The sequence below is a fragment of the Catharus ustulatus genome, chromosome 8, assembly GCF_009819885.2.
Source record: "Catharus ustulatus isolate bCatUst1 chromosome 8, bCatUst1.pri.v2, whole genome shotgun sequence".
Taxonomy (NCBI): domain Eukaryota; kingdom Metazoa; phylum Chordata; class Aves; order Passeriformes; family Turdidae; genus Catharus; species Catharus ustulatus.
This window is the reverse complement of record NC_046228.1, coordinates 12,972,410-12,991,802: the sequence shown is the minus strand read 5'-3', so window position 1 is coordinate 12,991,802 and position 19,393 is coordinate 12,972,410. Positions and strand designations below refer to the sequence as shown.

The 19,393-nt window shown below is 41.2% G+C and overlaps 1 protein-coding gene across 1 annotated transcript in view; it reads right to left on the bottom strand.

Annotated features, from left to right (window-relative positions):
* SLF2 (SMC5-SMC6 complex localization factor 2) overlaps nt 1–18,358 on the bottom strand; it is a 29,593-nt gene extending 11,235 nt beyond the window's left edge. Inside the window, exons 1-10 of the mRNA XM_033066351.2 lie at nt 18,099–18,358; nt 12,646–12,689; nt 12,023–12,177; nt 10,782–10,839; nt 8,989–10,103; nt 5,716–5,798; nt 4,661–4,771; nt 4,221–4,388; nt 2,177–2,279; nt 691–766 (exon numbers count right to left, since the gene is read on the bottom strand). Of these exons, the coding sequence (XP_032922242.1) occupies nt 691–766; nt 2,177–2,279; nt 4,221–4,388; nt 4,661–4,771; nt 5,716–5,798; nt 8,989–10,103; nt 10,782–10,839; nt 12,023–12,177; nt 12,646–12,689; nt 18,099–18,208 (2,023 nt within the window). The 5' untranslated portion in view covers nt 18,209–18,358. The remainder of the gene's footprint in view (nt 1–690; nt 767–2,176; nt 2,280–4,220; nt 4,389–4,660; nt 4,772–5,715; nt 5,799–8,988; nt 10,104–10,781; nt 10,840–12,022; nt 12,178–12,645; nt 12,690–18,098) is intronic.
* Between the last annotated feature and the right edge of the window lie 1,035 nt (nt 18,359–19,393).

Sequence of the window (19,393 nt, the reverse complement as noted above, 5' to 3'; positions counted from 1 at the left end):
GGGTACAATTCGGACAAGCTGAGCCAATACTTCAAGAGAACCACGTTACTTTAACAATGTTAACTGGTACTCTTAAATGAATGTCTCTTTTGATGGATCTGAATGAAGACATGGGGAGCATGCAAAGGAACTTGTAAAGGAGAAATATTTGAGTACAGACAAAGGAAGAAGACAAAACACAGAAGACATTAGTAGCACTGTGGGCTGAAGCAGATCCTTCAGAGCGTTTCTGTGCAGGTGTATGATTCATTTCATTTCTGTCATTTATCTGGAAAGTAAATCATCAAGTGCTACACACTGGGTATGACAATGAAAAAAACATCTTGTAGCTCTTAAGCTACTAATGTCCACATCATCCAAAGTAAGAGATGGAAAGGAGGGCAAACTTTTGAGTACACTGAGCTTCTCTTCAGGTCAATTCTATTTGTGAAATACCAGGAGTGAGTTTAAAAGGCTCTGTACTGGATACTTTGGAGGTATGCAGCAGGACAATATACTGTGACACAGGTTGCACACGCTCAGAGAAGGTCAAGCCCCCAGCATTTCTGCATTACATCAGTAAAAACAGAGCCTAAACTCAAGCCAAAACCACCCAACAGAACTACTGCCTTTTACTGCTTCACTTTTCTAAAACTGAAGAGAGAAGTGCTTTCATTCAGGTGGTCACTTTTCCATCCCTCAAATACTTACAATTTTTTAGTGTCAACTCCATCAATCTGCTTAAGATCTGGGTGGAAACACAGTGGTCAGGATGAATAGACATCATCTGTGAAGAGAGAAGAAGCTATGCATCAAAAACTGAGCTTCATGACAACATGAGTTTTCTTTTAATCAGAAGACAACCCGCAGATCAAACCAGAACAAAAACAATACCAAACTTCCCAGCAGAGTAAAATGAGTAACAGATTAAAAAACAAACAAAACACCTAACCCCAAAGCCTCTAAAGCAAAACACAATGAACACAGAACACTGTGAATATTGATTATTTCAAGCAGTGCAAAGATTATATGAATACTTTAAAATTAATTATTTACAGTATCAGAATGCTGTAACCCCTTGTTGGTTTATAAACAGGTTCTGAGGTTTAAGAGACTAGAAAGCACCACATACCCCTTTGGAACCCGTTTGTATCTGTTATCAAATTGAGCTCCCTGAGCAGAAGTGGAGGCAACAGAGTTAACTACACCCTTTTCCAGTCACAGACAAGTTGGACATATGCAATACTAAACCCAAACAATGAATTTTTAGTTTTTCACATAACTCTTAACTATAAAAACGTAACTACAAAGTGCAGTTCAGGTTTCTTGGAGCACTTCACTGGCCCAACAAAAACTTCTTTTTCTCCCCCAAGTGCTGGACAGTTTCCTGCTCTGTAAGTGATCTCAATTGGCTCACACTTCTTCCTTATTAGAGGAAAACCAGAACTCACAGAAAGGGGGAAGGTAATCTAACTGGCTGGAGGGAAAGACACGGAAGAGAAAATGTTTTGCCTTTGGCAAATATACAAAGCCAGTCAACAGACAGAAGTTGCAATTTCCCAGGTGGTCCAGATTTCTTTTTTGTTTAAGGTGCAGTTAGAACGTGGCAATTAATAACAAAGGAGACTGAAGGGGGGCATTTTTGTGAGTAACAGCACTGTATAAATTCCTGGTGATTCAGACACTGACACGTATCTTGAAAGTCACCACACTTCCTTTGAAAATGACTCCAGGCTTCTTCCTGAGCCATAAGGTACCTTTTCCAAATGAAAATTATCTGATGATGCTGGTATCACTGATGACTTAGAAGATTATATATGCCGAAAATGGCATTTTCTACATTTTGCATACTGCAGCATGCATTGTTTTCCTAAGGGTGAAAGGAAGTAAGAGCATTTGCTCATGATTTGGCCCACAGCACCTCTCCTCACCTACTGTGTCTTTTTAATGCAATAGCATATATGAACATGGAAAAGGCCATGCAGCTTTGCATTCACTCAGAGTGGAGAAAAGGTTCTTCATTGTTCTACCCCTAGTGACAATCGAAGTATTTCAGACTGGAGAACAAATCAGGGGGAAAAATATCTGATTTAAAAGTTGTTAATGAAACAGATTCCCAAACTTCTTTAACTGGCTTCCAGGAAAAATACTATACATGCACAGAGTTATTACAACTGCACGAATAGCAGAGACTTACCTGGAAAAGCCACTTCAGAATTGGTGTGGGACACAATGTAGTAGGGTAAGCAGAACTTAGAACACCATTAACAACTAAAAAAAGCTGCTGTGTTAGACCAGAACTGTAAGAAGAAAATGGGGGCAAAGAAAGAGGATAAAAATCAATTAGTGGTTGCATCATCACTTTCACAAGAACATTCACAAAAGCTTCCTCACCCCTCAGATCACCATCAACAGCAAAGAAAGATCTGAACGTGCACAAAGATGTTATTCTCATGCTATTACTTATGTAATCAAACCTTGGTTTTTAATAGCAATCAAATTTACAAATGTAATTTACAACAACTATCTTTCTCTCTATAAAGCCATACTATAGAGTCTGGAAACATTTGTATTATTAGGGAATTATAGTTTCAAAGAAGCATTGATTTACACTATTGTACCATGAACCACTATGCCTGACTATACAGACAGCCTGCTATGCTCAATCAGACTATTAAATAAGATTTTTAACTGTCCAATGACTTTTATCAACACTTACAGAATAAGAGTGAAAAAAATAGTATTCAAAATTTTTTAAACTCCCTTGTAAATAAAGGGTCTGGAGGCAAACTAATGTGATTCAAATGCCACAGCCTAACCTCATTGTGCGAATTTCTGGGGTGCAAACAGTAGCTGTTGGAAGAACAGAAAGTGTGCCATTGCTACTGCTGAATTATTGTAGCTTTGGTCACTGGGATGAGTTCAGGTGGTCAGAGCAGGGTGCTGGTAACACCAACTTTGTGGGCTCCAATCCCATATGGACCACTAACTTAAGAGTTGGACTTGACCTTGTGGGTCCCTTCCAACTCAGGATATTCCATGATTCTTCTTTAGAAAGAGATGTCATAAGCAGCTGAATTAAAGATATCCAGTTTCCCACACATCCTTCTTTAGTCTTATCTATTCTATCCCACTAAATCAGGTAACTGTGAAGAGATGTGTGTCCTAACTCCTGCACATACCCTCTACCTGCCTGACTGGTATGACCTCCATGCGGCAACTGGGCAGCCAGTACGTGCCAGCTGTACCAACTGGGCTGAATGCATAAAAGCAATTAAATCATAATTGCCTTCTGCAAGGGATGATCAGTTTAATTCTCATTCCTCCAGTCACTGATTTACAAGATGCTTTTGAAGCTCATACTCTTGTGATTTCCAAAACCTATTAACAGAAAGGCCTGAAGCCAGAGGAGCGTATCACAAACACCACTTCCTCAAGAGATGAAGTCACTCTTCCTCCTCTTCACACCTACAACTGCACATACACAGCACATAAAATCCTTTAAGAGTAACTGAAATCTCAGTTCCTCTGATGCATGTTCAGAATACAATACCAATTGAAATAACCAGAAATTTTTCAGCATTTACACTAGTGGCATTAGACAAGTATTTTTCCAGCTATTTGCAGTACAACAGCCTCATAAATATAGAGCAGAAATGCCTGTGGGTCACAGAGCAGTTGTTGATGTACACACCAACAGGCTGGTGGCTCAGTGACTGAATCCAACAGATGTCAGAAATCCTGACCCTCTGCAATCCTCATTAGATGGAGCCTCAAGCGCCAGGCCCATTCAGGATGGGAGCACCAAAAGTCTTTCAGCAGACAATGTAACACTAGAAAGTCACAAATAGGTAACCACAAAGGTCTTTCAGTCTGCAGACAGTTGTGTTCATTATAACATTTCACTTCTGCATTTGTCTCCCACAAACTGGTAAAGTTATCAACAACAGCCCAATGTGGTAGACAACAACAGAAGAGACCAGAACAGCTGTTCTTCCTCATGTCTCACTTAAGAGGTTTTTCAAGAATTCCAGAGGAGGAAACCAGGAAGCTTCAAATTACAATTTACTGTTCTGTAAAGCTAACCCAGAAACGAGAATTCCAGGGAAAGTAAGTCAGTTTTGCCTGTATACTAAGACAAAGCTAATTTGCATGCAAAGATTAAACAGTACCTTAAAACTGCTAAAATTAAAAAGAAAATTGTACAAGTAAACACAGCAAAGTGAAGAACACATTCTTACTTAAGAAGTAGATATTCTACACGATTTTGAGGGATGAAGTGAAAATTCCTCAAGTCAAGGTTATGTTGACTGAAGATTCTCCCAGCAGCTGATAAATCAAATAAATCTTCTCCAGGGTGTTTGTCAGGTATGACATAAGTTACTACTGAAAATCTCTTCATAAATGCCCTGTAAAATTCAAAACAGTTTTTATTAATTCAAACACTGAGAAGTTATTTGCTGCTTGAGAAAGTTATTTGCAGGTGATGAACACAATGGTCTTATGTGAAAACCGAATTGTTAGAATATGGTTGCACCCAAGGAAATCCACTCAACCCCCAAAAATTTTAAAATGCTTCTCATTAAACATATTAACAACTGTTTTAAATATGGAGAGGTTGGGGTGAAAAAGGCTAGAAAAGCAGAGATCAAAATTTAATTGGTTTTGGAGTTGCAAAGACCTGTGTTCTTCCAAGAGACCATCTCCATTGGCATTGTCCTCATTTTCTCCATCTGAAGCATCGTCCCCTCTTTCTATGTCTTCCTGTAGCAGTTTCTCTATTTCCTCTAACCTGAAATAACAGCAGCAGCAGAGCATATCATCACCATTTAATATTTACAACAAAATCCAAGCTCTGGAGTCAGGAGCCAGTTACACACGGCAAAACCACGTGAGACATTGCATCTGTGTAAAACCCAAGCATCTTGCTATTTCAAGACACAAAGTGAATGTTTCCCATAACCTGATGGACTTCCAACAGCACAGTCAATCACTGGTTTGTCAGACACAAATACTCAACCAACTTCTGATAAAGTTCTTGCAATTGCACAAAACGTTCAGTCTTGTGGCTAAATGTTTACTTTTTTTCTAAGCACCAAACAAGTATTTTATTTGTTAAATTAGTTATAAGAGTATCTGCTACTCTATGGGCAGTCAGCCCATAATTACCAGGGTCAAATTCTTTAATCAAAAGAGTTAATCACATCAGTTAAACACTATACCCATCACCACCATTTGTCATTAACACATAAACCACATTTCACTTCCTACCCAAAAGATCTCTTCTAAGAATCCTCATTAGTTCTGTTCAATGACCTGTGTAACTACTCAGATACCAATAGCCTGCAAAATTTGCCAACCAAAACTGAGCTACAAATGCCTTTGAAAATACTAGTACAGGTAGTCTATATAAATATTTCTGTTTCATGCCTGACCACCAGCTGCTAGCTGGCTCAGTGACCTAAAACAAAGGTATCAGTAAATTTAGCCTGGCTCTTCAAGGGTAAACAGATGTATCACAAATCATTCCTTGTTGCTTGGAAGGAGCCTGTCATTCATCTTTTACCATTTAAGCAACACTTGTAGGTCCTGTCAGTTCAGTTGTATGTTGGTGGCATCAGCAGGCAAAGCTTAGCTTCCTGCTACTCAAACCCCATCAGTTCTGGGGAGACAAGGCAAACCCACGCTTCTACAACACCATCCCAACATTTTTCAAACCAGCTTTTAGAAACAAACCTTCTAGATTCTTCTTTCTCCTTCAAGAGATGATCTAAGCTGTTCACATATGACACCTTGCTTACAACAGGAGTCTTAGAAAGCTGTAAATGAAACAGTAAGACATTTAAAAATACCATAAGCCATCAATTCATTATTCAACAATAATCAAAACAGAAACCTCTTCCAATTTTAATGATGTTTTACATGCAGATATAAACCTAAAGGAGATGCTGCAAAAAAGGATGATTATCAGTTTAGGTTTCTCAGTCCCTTGACAATTTTACATAAAGGTCAAATCTCTCTCAATGACTAATTTAGAAATAACTGCTCCACAGTGGATCTGAACAGTGAAGCAAGTCTCTGCATGTCTGGGGCTGACCTTCAGCTAGCCTTCACAAAGAGCATTACCATCAGAAGCCTTTTACCTCACAACTTTATTACTATCATCCACTGAGACCCTGAGAATCCCCATTCTTATGCATGAGACAAGAACCTCAAAAAATTACTCAGTTTTTTTACTTTCGGAGTCCCTAGAGGACAAAATTTCAGCGTTTGTTAAATCACCTCTAAATCAATCGAACAAAACAAAATTTCCAATCAAAATCCCAATACAAAACCAAATTAAGGAGCTAATAAACAGAACAACATACAGTTTTAACAAATTTTGTAGTGGTTTATTTCATTCACCTTGTAGCAGACAACAGATTTGAAATCTTTCATGGCCATGATTCCATTCTTTGGGCAAGCACAGCTCTTCTGACACCACCCTGCTATTCAGCCAACTTTTTAATATAACAAGCAGCATGTCTTTGTGTGGGAAATCCTGTAGGAAAGCTTAAGACTTTAAGACTGCTTAGCTTATTTTATATTTGCTTAATATGTGTCAAGTAACTGTTGAACAACCAAGGAATCAAAGCTTTATTCCAATGTACACATATGCCCCTTCTTAAAGGAAAAGGATGTGGATATATGCAAAAATCATGGTCATGGAAATGCTGGGACTGTTCTTAACAGATTTGTCTTACTGGCCATTAATTATATCAGGGACAGGCCAGTCATATGTTGTGGTCACACACATCCCACAAGCATTTGATCTAGGCTGCCTGTGTTTATCAGGCTTAACCATTAATCAGCCAGTCATGGGGGCTGAGATTGTGAAATTCTTATGAAACCACACAAGTCTGATCTGTAACACTCTTGATTACAGAATCATAAGAACAGACTAAATAATTATGGCTACTCACTATCTGCCCATGGACATAGCCATTCAGTTAAGCAATACACCCTATCAGAGATTGAAAAGCATTAGGAGAGGGGAAGGCAGAAGAGAGAATTTATACAGGTACTCTGCTGTTTGTTTTCCACTCTGGAAACTCGTGATGGGCTGACCCCAGCCAGCAACTAAGCACCACACAGCTTGGTCATTTCCCCAGCCAGTGGTGCAGGGCAGTGAAAAGAAAAGCAAGAAAAGCAAAGACAAGAGAATCCATGAGTTAAGATAACAACAGTTTAATGAGGTAAATAGCCAAGTGAGAAAAGAAAAAGCGATTCAAAGGCAGTCACTCAGCACCTCTGACAAGCAGAAGGATGCCCAGCTACACTCTGAGCAATGGCTACATGCCAGACCAACTCTCCCCATGTGGTTTTCTGACTGCTGAGCATGACATTATGTGGCATGAAATATATCCCTTTGGTCATCTAGGGTCTGCTTTCCAGGCTCTGTTGCCTCCCAGCTTTTTGTCTGCTCTATGGGGGCAGCATGGGAAGAAGACAAAGCCTTGATGCTGGGCAAGTAGTGCTCCACAGTAGGTAGGTAACTGGTCTATTATCAACACTGGTTTTATCTGAAACACAGAGCACCATACAGGTGCTATAAAGAAAATTCATTCCAACCCAGTCAGGCTCACTGCAAAATCTCTTCATTTAAATGCAGACATTTCCAATCTCTACCAACTGTCAGGAATGCCACAATAAGACCTACTGTAGGACCTTCCCTATTAAAACATTATTTTACAATAGAACTTCAAAATCACTATTTGACAAGCTCTTACTGAAAAAATGAGCTAATTTTTAAAGACACAGACCAATTCATCACCATAATATCCTGTACACAGGGATTCAAAGAGCTCATCTATCCCTAGTGATCAGAATTCATTCAGTTTTTTGAAATCCTAAAACACTTCCAATTTCCATGAAATACAACCCCAAAGAAAACATCACACTTAGTCATATGCAGATCTCTGACAATCACAGACTGTGTCAAGGATATATGACTGGAGTCTAGCACACAGATCTCTAAATGTCTTCATCAATTTCCTCCAGTTAACTTCAGCTCATAAAAATCCTACATGACCAGGAAAACAAAAACATTAGACTGCATACATCTTCTAAATCTAACCTCCTAACTTTAGGGGCGGAAAAGCAAAACCAAAATTCCTAAAAAAAACCAGAAGGCATAGACCTGAATCAATCTGGCTGCACAAAGTCTTTCGGCCTTTCCCAAGACAAGCACAGTAACAAGCACATCCCAACTACATTTTAACTGTACAGCAGCACAGGACCCTTAAGCCAAGTAGGCAGCTCTGCAGGCAAATAATTCTGAATTATTATGCATTACGAACAAGGGAGAAAAATCATAAAAATATAACAAAGTTGATTATCTGCCATTTTATTACAGTCTCCTGTAGCTTTAATGAGCATAACAGGAATCAGCAAGAGGTGGTTGAGTGTTGGTGCAGAATACATTTTTTACTAAAATTAATGTAAAGTAACTATTACCAATCAGTCACACACATTCTGACTGCTGTTAGCAAGACTTTGGCACCACTTAGACAAAAACTGGACTGAATCCACAAGGCTTACACAATTTTTGTACAAGATACAGTCATGATTTGTGCCCTGCATGGGAGTGGAATAGGTACTTGGAGTCTACTGGACATCTCAGCTGCTGGAGTAGCTTGTTATTTGTTTATAAAACTGAGCTAAATAGTAGAAATTGGTTCTCTAGCACACCTGAAAAGATGCTGTCTGTATGTGCCAGATGGAACAGGTGAGGTTGGAGGCAAATTGATTTTTGAGTACGAGATGTCTCCATTCACCTGGGCCTCTGTCTGTTTTAATGGTATATATCTACCACATAAAATTTCATTCTCTTAAATTTGAAATATAGAGTAATAACTTAGCACCCACTGGGCCTTGCACAGTGCTAAAATCTATATTATCTTTCTTGCATATCCTATCCATAAAAGAACACTTGAAAGAATGTGCTTTTTTTGTTTTTAGCCAACTTACGCGAAGGTTCAGTAATGGAGTTACAGTGTCCTGGCAAACACTGTCAGAAGAGTCTTCCAAGGTTCTTGTCTGTGGTTTGAGATTTGAATTGAGCATTTTTTGCAGGGGCATTAATACTACTTCATCATCATCATCTAGAATGGATTCCAAAATATCATCTTCACTCTCAGAGCTGCTTCGCCATTTTCTGTTCAGCTTGGACTTGTGTGTAAAGTCCCTTTTAACTTCTAGTTCTCCTGAGGTTTGTGAAGAGTTGTTGCCACTGTCCATGAAAGATTCTTTCACAGGCAATGAAGGGGGAACACTTTTAGTATTCTCTGGGGACAGTTCCATTCTACAAGAATCAGGACTGTTTTCAGAAATCTCATGGATTGTATTTGAAAAACTGTTGCTGGGTTGAATACTGTATCCTTTATTCCATTCATGTCTTTCTGGTCTTTTATCTTGCTCTCTTATAACTTCCAATACCTGAGATAAGCCAGCAGCCTGGAGAGGGGATTTTGTGCCTTTTGTTTGTGTTAAGTCGTGGGGAGAAGGCAACACAGTACTTTTTTCCTGAGAAAGAGGAAGGGACTTATCCAAAGAAAAGCATGAATTAGCCAGCTGCAATTGATTCTCTTTGGTATCCACAACAGAAATGTGGTTATTACTGGGAGGACTGTGTGCAGAATATGAAGATGACAAACCTACAGTGGAGTAATTATTTTTCTTCTTTTCATTGCTTGAGCTGAAGAAATCCTCTGAAAGAGACAAATCATGTCTAGACAGGACAGCAGGCTCCTTGAGTTGCAGAACATCATCATGAGGAGACTTCAAAAAGATATTTTTTACAAAGTCACACCTCCTAGCTTTGCATTTTGAAGGTGATCTACTAAAAGCAGGGTCATTCATTTCAGATTGACCTGAAGTATCGACATCCACACTCATGGCAGTGTGCTTTCTTTTCCCAGGAAAGTCTCTTGGTTTGGATAGCCCAAAGGACACCTTGAGGAAGTGTGAAGGAACAGTTGGGCTCTTTGGTGCACCAGAGGCCATTTCAGATGATGCTCTAAATGCATGAGGAGAAGATGCCTCATGTTCTAAAACTTGTGTTAGCCTTGGTTGAGATGGGTCATCTGTGAAGTGTTGGAGAAAAAAAACAAAACACTGTTATCATGTTTTAAAATAATAGTTTTTTAAAAATCAAACATGCAACAGTTTTCCATTTAAAAAACTAACACTGGTTTTTAAGTCAACTAGGACTAAAGCAACAAAGAGTCTGATGAGTTTTCACAGCCATACATGTGCTTTTTTTTCTTTTTAAAGTTTACCTTCCTACTGAGCAACCTCAAGCTTTTTAGATTTCATTCTACCACTCATAGAACAAAATTATGTGGTTAAAAAGGTCAAAAAGCAACAAAACTAGCAGCTCAACTTTGGTGGTTGATTCAACAAGAATATTCTTTCTGGATAAAGCTGAAAGGCACAATTTACTAACTACCACAGAAAATGTGGATTATCCAAAGCACAAGGGAAACCATAAAACCTGGATCCCAGATCATTTTAAGACAATGAAGTATCACAAATTCTAATTAAGTGACAAATCAATGTGATTTACACTAAAATCTTAAAACACTTTTTAAACTCTTCAAACTTGTTGCATATTAGAAATAACACTGACTACTCAGCAGCAATTATTGTTTTAGTAAAAGAAAACAGAAAACAATTTCAAGGGAAAAAAAAGTATTAAAAAGAGACATGAAGTGACACATTTGATTAATTGATTAATTCTATATTAACAGCAATGCTCATACCTGAGCCAAACTCCCTTGAACCAAAATGCATTATTTTTCTTCCAGAACATCCATTTCTCTAAAAATAAAGACAGAGGGAGAAAAAAAATTAACTGCATACTTTTTAAAACCAGTGTTGGATCCAGCACAGACTTAGTTCCACAAACTCCCAGAAATACATTATAGACCTAATTTCAAGACTAATTTCAAACACAGCTGCAAAGATCTCTCAAGAACCCAAATTATATATTTTTTTCTTCAGACTAAAAGTGATCTGCAATTAAATACTACATTTTTAATAGGATCACTCCCATCTCTATCTAAACACTGTGGCTTAAATGCATAAATCTGAACTGCTATTAACTGCAACTACTAAATAGTAGAAGTTTGCCAGTCTGCTTCCTAAGCCACATTGTAAGAAAACACAAGATAAGGCATTTAAGATAAAGGCATCTTTTTCTACAAAATACAATTTCTACTGCATTTCCATGCTTGCATCTAGCCCAGAATATCTCCCCTACTTTTAAAACAGGATTTTTCACTGATTGTAAAGTAATTAATAACCAGCTTACCCAAGCATGACCTAAAACTAACAAAGGAATAGCAAACAAACAAACTTCTCTTACATTTGTAAGAGGCAGCACCAAGGATCTGATCTGATCAAAATCTAAAAATTTAAGAATTCATATGCACACTGGGTCAGTGATTTCCACCTTTAATAACTCTTCTAAAAACACCCAATGTAAAACACTTGTTCCTTAGAATGGCTTCACGGGAAGTGGCTTCGATTGTTTCAATTTCTGCTTCTCCTGTTCCCTTTCTCTGCAGGGAGCTTCCAGAGACAACCTAAATGCAGAATCAGTAGGAGAGCAGGGCAGTGGGGAAATCTGGCTTGAGCACAGAGATGTGGTGCTCACAGTGCCATTATTTCCAGGCTTTTCAAATATCAGCTTCTGGAGGTGAAACCCATTTGTCAGACTCTCAGCTGGAGTCTATGAGATCAATACAGTCATTCCTCTCTTCCCCACTATTTCCATAAGACAATGCTGCCCTCCTTACACCCAGACACTTCTCATTTCTTCCCTACTCTGGTCAGGCAGTCTTTTTGTTTTTGGTCAAGGAATGCATGAGAGACCCTGCAGTAACAAGGAGTTTCTGAATCATAACTATTGGGCACAATGAACCCAGGGCCCTGCTCATTTTGCCATTCTCTGACACGTTTACTCTGTCTTCTCCTCAATTCTTTTCCAAAAGATACCTACCACAGGACTTATTTGGTGTTTGGTCTGGCATCTTTTTCTTCTGACCTCCTTTGGAGAAGATGGATTCCTTTCAAAACCTTCGGTGCGTAAAACTGAGAGTGCCACTCCTTCATCTTTTACATTTCCTTTGTCTGGTGAGGACAGCACAGTTCTGTCTTTATGGCCACGGTTTAGGAAAGACAAGACCAATTATTCACAAAAATTATATTGGAAGGAAAAAAAACCTAAACAACAAACCTTATTATAATGCATTACTTGATATTTTCTCTCTCTCACATGTAATCCAAAATTAATTAACGTAACCATTCAGTTTTGCTAATGTCATGCAAACAATCACATGAACAATGATGCAGTTTCAGTTATAAACAATCTGGTTTAAGCATGATACATAACTTGAAATGATAATTACATCACGATTTAAAGACATTAATTTAAACAGAAAATTAATATTTTCAGTTGCATTATTAGAAAAAAATTTAATCTGCTCATTTTGACATTATTTGGTAAGCTATGCTCATTATGTTGCTGCTCCAATATGGAACAAGATTGGATTATCATTCTGCACACTTAAATAATTAAAATTTATATAAATGTCTACCACTTGAAAAAAAAAAATCATTTACCTTGACTTAAAACTGGTTTGAAGAACTCCGTAATCATCTGGTTTCTGCAGAGAAAACATAACTTTATCTTTTTAAAAGAACAATACTTATATGCCCATTTAGTAAATGTTATATAATTAAAACACTGTAAATTAGTTCTACAGCTCTTCTTTAACGCCAGTAGCTCTTGCTTCTGATGAAGCAGAAAAAGCATCATCATCCTCTTCACCTTCTAGCCTTCACTGTGCTTGGCTAATGAAGTTAACCTGACAGTTTCCTCACTCAAACTGTTTTCTTTATAATCCCAATAAATCTTAACAATCCTTCCACCTGAAGCTACATTTTCCTGAATGGAACTGACCTCACCAGCACATTATGTGATGACATTATGTCATTTAACAACCTCCCCATGTCCACTACCATTCTGAGCTGATAACTTTATCATCTCACCTGGCTTCCAAAAGACAGCAGCCTACAGCCACCTACAACACAATTATTAGCTTTAAATCAGAGGTTTTTCCTCTTGCAAAAACATCTGGGACATGAGAACACCAAGGCATACTCCACTGAAGAATATAGTTTCTAAAAATGAGCAGATTGGCTTCGAAACGTGCAACTTGAACAATAAAATACATCAGAATCTGTGAACTCTGCATCACCTTCCTCTTCACACAGTTGGCTAATGACTTTAACGCTGTACCGAGTGCCTGTTCCAAAGTATCTCCAAGTTCAAAGTATTGATGTGAGAACAACTGTTGTTGTTCAAGAAATGCAGAGGCTGGTTGCACCTTTTGCTCTTTCCCCACCTTCCGAGATGAAGTTACATTATTACTGCCTGAACAACAGTGATCACCAAGGCAAAACCTGCTGACAGAAGAACCTGTCACTGTGCCTTACAGAGCAGTGATAGAGACAGTAACATGGCAACTTTCTTGCACAGAGCAGCAAAGAGCAATTTATTCAAGGAAGTTTGAATGAGTTTAAATAATATACATCCTACAAAACAAATGAGAGAGGATTCATTGGTCACAGGAGGAACACTTCTTTAAAAACATGCTCTGTGAAAATCATCACATCCTTTAGCAGGTGTTTATCTACATTACTGAATTTTCTGAAACCTTTCTCCTGGGAAAGAGTCAGAGCTAAAGCTGCTCTGAAGAAACTTTCTGCTGGGAAAGAATCAGACCCAACAGCAGCCTGGGAAAAATCCTGGTTGGATTTTTCCCAGGCCTCCGACAGTGCTCAAAAGAACCCACTGCTCACTGGTACAAAATGAATTTGGATTTAATTTTTAATCTTTCTTTAAGCTTGTGATGGATCCAAGTTGGTTGCAGTGATGCAACCATCACTGTTGCATTTTCTGACACAGCTTTTGCATTTCTAGCACCTACAGAAACACAAAAAGCTGTTTATAATGCACTGATACTTCTTAAATCAGGATACCAGCAAGCACTGATATTTGAAGATACTGTAACTCAGTGAAAAGACACCTGTAATGAGAATCTGTGAGGGCATAAAACTGGGTTTGGCTTGCCAAAGAAAACAGAGAAACTTCTTCGCAAAGACTGGTAGTCTCCAACTTATCCCAGCTCAGTTTGACACAGGCTGAAATATGTGTGTTCTTCCCACATGTTACAGCAACACAGTTAAATTTTTGACACCAGGCTCTCAACTTCCTTAGACAGGTTTACTGGCACAACACCAGCTACCTGGTGGTAGCATAAGCTCGTGCCTCAAGAAAGGGACCACAAACAGAAATCCCTGGGCAACCTGAACTACCCAGCAGTCCAGACCAATAGTGATTTTAGGGTCTGGGGTCTTGTCAGTCTTTATCTGTTCACTGTTCTGCTACCCAGTGGTGTTCTGTGGTCACATTCACACCCTCTCAGGCTGTTTCAGGGGGAATTCCAGTTAGTTCTGTCCATGTCGTCATATGGTTGTTACTGTTCATGTACTATGATTTACAGGCCACTCCAGCTATTAATTTTAAAGTAATATTTAAGCCATTAACATTGTCTAGTCTAACAACTGTTAACGTTCAGGTTGTTAGCTCCAGGTTTTGCTATAATCCATCTTTGACTTACTCAACAGAGCCATGCAGTTCAAGTAAAGTTCAACTTGCAGCCTAACAACTCTTGCTACTCCTATCACTCAGCTACATTCAAGTAAGAGAAAACTTTAAGCACACAGGATCCCCATATTTCAGTTCAGCAGAAGAACCAAAGACTTAATGCAGGTTTATTCACTGTCACTGCTGCTGACCAATTTATTTTTCTGCTCTAGACCTCCCCGAACTCTACACTGGCCTCACCTGCTCACAACAAAGCCATCTACACCTCACATTCCTCAGGACACACCCGGTGCTTGCTTGGATTGCTCTTAAGCTGTGAAATCATCCCATGCCCACAGCTTTCCATGCTGCATACCCTTCCAAACCCTTTCTATTTTCCTAATTAAGCGACTGTATTACTTTCTTCCCCATTAAAGCCCCATCCGCACATGAAGCACTGCTGGCAGACCACATCCCATCTTCAGTTACCACCCAGATTCCTCCCTGCACCTAAATCCTGAAGACAAACTGTGATGGACAGAAATGTCAGAGGTCATTGACTCAAACAAACAATAATGCTGAGGTCCAGGTTTACAATCCCCCAATGCAAGGGGAGAAGGAGAGGGGTTCCATGTGTGGTGTTGAAACCTCTGATGCACCCAAGATGGAAGAGAGTGGGGTGCCACCACCAGAGGATGACCATGACAAAACAAGCTGGGGATAAGGCACAGACCCTGCAAAGGTGGGAAAATGCTTTTTATCACACCAATGTCCTCCCTTACAGATCTGGCTGAGGTGTAAAACAACCTCCTCATCCAGGAGGAGGTATTGGGATATTCACACCTAGGGCCTGAAGGTTTTTAACCCTTCTGAGACGGTATAATGTGAGAAAACACGATGTGAGAAACATCGATGTAGGATGGGGCCATAAACCATCAAAGACCCCCAAAATGCCCCCAGACTCATTTCTGGGCCCTCACAACAGACCGTGTTAAATTCACCTTCTCCAAGGGAGGTACCTGTGCATTACCACCTTGAACATCTACTAACCCACAGAACTCTATGTTTTGGGGATTTCCCCCACCCCTGGCTGATCAAGACTGCAAGCATCACTTTGACCAGCAGACATTGGAATTGCAAAAATTAAGTCTCATCACTGGATCCGTGGTGGTGATATCTTTCTGCAATCTACTCTTATCCTTTTTCTTTCTTTTCCTTATATATCTTAAGTGGTATTTTCCTACTTTTAAATTGTCACATAACTAGAGCTAATAACCAAAATGGCTATATATCTCATTTCCATTGCAACCAAATTATTCTAAAATAAACCCTATGTGTGTGTATACATAAACACCAGGTATTCAGTATTCTTTCTCTCTAATCTGCCCCTAGGGAACTATTAATGGGAACTTCAGTTACTCTGGCCTTGGGGACAGCCTGTAACAAAACCAAAACCAAAGCCTTCTGCCATCTCTGTCCTTGTTTCCACAGCCACTGATTCCAAATGACAGCTTATGTCCTCCCTATATTGTTCTATCTTTTATCACAAATCCAAGAGTTTTGCAACAAAATTTCTGCTTATGCCATAATTAAACGAAGTCTTGTACAAAAATAACAGGGAATGAAGCCACCTCCCTTCTCCCTCAAATTTAATTTGAATGAAGAGATGTCAAGCGACTTGTCTTAGACTACTTGTTTAAAAGTCTTTATCCACCAATATTTTCTCCTTCGTATTTGTAACTCTGCTTTTTGGACTGCAAGGGCGAGGAACTGTCCAGCCAAGATTCTGTATTGTGTCTCAGACAAGGAAGTGTACTAGAAACTTCAGGCAAAAGCAAAGGGTGGGGAAAAGAAAAAAAAAAAAAAAAAAGAATGCAATACAGTACAAGGAAGAACATGAAAAAGAACTGGGCCATCCAACCTGCTTTTCACATATATGTGAAAGTACAAAGAGAAATGTGATTTTCTGTGTGAATGGGGCATAACTGTACACAAACCGTTCACAGGAGAATCTCCATTCCTGAGTAGGAGGTTACTGTGTTTCACTCTTTTGCTAACATGAAAATCACAGTTGGTTAATGTATATTTATCAATAACTATACAGGTGTGGCTAGCACTGTTCAGCACTATACATAAATTCAGCAAGTCCTTCTATCCCAAATAAGAACTACCACACCATAGTTCATGAAATCTCAGCTCGACTGAGACACCAGGGAGATCACTAAAAATCCAAAAGAAAACCCATAAATACACGATGTCACTCAACAAAAGAAAAAAGCTGCACAACCGGGAGATGAACCTAACAGACCTTCCAGGCGTTTCAACAGGGCGCAGCCTGTATGGAAGAGGGAAAGAGGAAATATTTTCATTTGTCTTAAAAAATAACCCCCTGAGCATTTGGCAACAGCAGCTAAGTGTTTACAGTCATACTCGTGGTTATCCCTGGCTGGATAAAACCATCCTTTAAAAAAAGCTGTATTGGAAACACTAGCAACAGCTCCAAGATTGCAAAGTCACCTAACAGCAAAAAACTACAAAAAGCTGCTACATGTTTGATGACACAGAGAGTCTTGAAAAGCTCTGTAGAAAGAAAGAAAAAAACCAAAACAAAAAAAACAATTGACCCAGCCAAAACCGCAAAACCGAAACTCATAGAAAAACTCAACTGCAACAGAACTGAAACTGGAGTTTCTCTTAGCTTTCTTGGGCAAAAAAAAGTAAGTTTGAAAAAGTGAACTTTTACTCTGTCCCCTTCACTTAAATGACAGTGCTATCAAAGCAGAGGATCTGAACAAAATAAGGTGCTGCTAATAGCATAACAAAATTATTACTTGTCTCACTCTGCAAGAAACATCCCGGCAGCCTCTGAAAAACCTCGAGTCGTTGGCAGAATTTGAATTTCTAGTTAGCAGACAAGTTGGTGGAGTCTAAAAACGCTGTCAGTGAGCGCCGGTGTTTTCACTGCCGGTGTCCTCCAGCACCGTTAGGCTCGTCCCGGCCGGAGCAGGCTCGGAAGCCGAACCGACACCCGAGGCTCTCGGTTAGAGCCGAACCGCTGCCGCCGCTCCGCTCTACAGGTGGGCTGGGCAACGCCAGGGCAGGAGCTGAGAGGGAACACACCGCGATTTCGAAGGATGTGCTGGAAACGCCAGCCAGAACTTAGCCGAACACTCCCTTCAGATTCTTGGACGCTGCCAGAGCCCTTGGCAAACGAACACCGGCTCCAAGTGCCGGCTCCGATGGGGAGGCCCCGCCGGGCCCCTCAGCGGGTGGAACATAGGGGAGGTCCCGGTAACCCCCGCCGAGCCGAGCCCTCCCATCCGCCCTGGGCAGCGCGGCGCACGCCGGCAGCCGGGGCGTCCCGGAGCCGGACTCGGTGCCCGGCGGCGACCCCGACCGCTCCTCTCCCGCGCCCCGCCCGTACCTGCAGTCCTGGGCCGCCTCTCTGCCCGCGGCCGCCGGCGTAACATGGCGGCGGGACATGGCGAAGGGAGGGCCCGGAGACGGCAGCCCCTCGCCGAGCGGTCGGGTCATAGCACGGGTGGCCCAGCGGGACCCGAGAGGCCGAGGGGAGCGGCCGCCCCCGGCAGCATCGCTAGGACCGGGACTCGAACGCCCCGCACGGCAGGAACGCCCAGCGCGGCCGTAGGTCACGGGCGGAAGCTAACGGGCTCCGCTCTTCCCTTTTTTCAATGGGTTCAGACGCTGATTGGCTGAGCGCCTGCAGCGGCTGCGCTTCCCATTGGTTACTTTCCGCCGGGGGCGGGACGAGGAGCGGGATCGTGGCTGTGATTGGCTGGTGGGGAGCGGAAGGCGGGAGCGCCGTTCTGCGGCCGAGGGAGGAAGGTTGTTTGGCGCCTTGGTCTCGAGCCGGTCCCCGCCCGCGCTGCCGCTCTGTGATTGCTGCGCACGAGGACGGCCCCGCCCCCGCCGCGAGGCCCCGCCCCCGCCGCTCCCGGTGTTCTCCCGGTGTTCTCCCGGTGTTCTCCCGGTGTCCCGGGCGGAGGCACTCCGGGGTCACTGAGGGGGGCGTTCGTCCCCGAGGAAAGCGACCCCAGACCGCCCCCGAGCTGCAGGCTGTGCGGCTTGCGCTGCGTCTGGAAGGAGATCCAGGCTGCGCAGCCGTCTCCAGAGCCGCGAGACAGTTTGGGGAGGCTGAAAAGTTGGAATGGGAATAACTTTTTTAAAATCACCACTAAACCCTGTGCCTTCCCGTCCTCAGCCTGCTATGCAAGATTTCCTCTGTACCTGGGATTTCCCCAGAAAAGGCATCCCGAGTGGAATCCCGTGACTTGCACCACCACCTGGCAAACATTTTGGACAAAATCTTGGACTAGGCAACCTGAAGAACCAGACCTGCCAGCTTAGAGAATGCCAGTACTGCTATCTCTAATATTCTGTGTAAATTTACATAATTAGTCTGTAAAAACTAGCAATATCTAGAAGTTGCTTTAGCAGCTCAAAGTAGGTGCTGCAGAGGTACGAGATATTCTTCTATATGTGTGTATTGGGGTTTTTGTTGGAGGTTTTGCTTAGCACTTTGCCTAAGAGTGGAGGTGACCAAAGCCACTGTTTTCCTGATGTTTTTCTTGGATTCAGGAGACAGCTGACTCGAATGGAAAGGAATGACCCACCCCATGTCTCTTCTCACACCCTCCCTTAGGCTGGCGCAGGGAAAGGCTGCAAAGCAGAAGTTACAGTAACGCAGAAAAGGAAGCA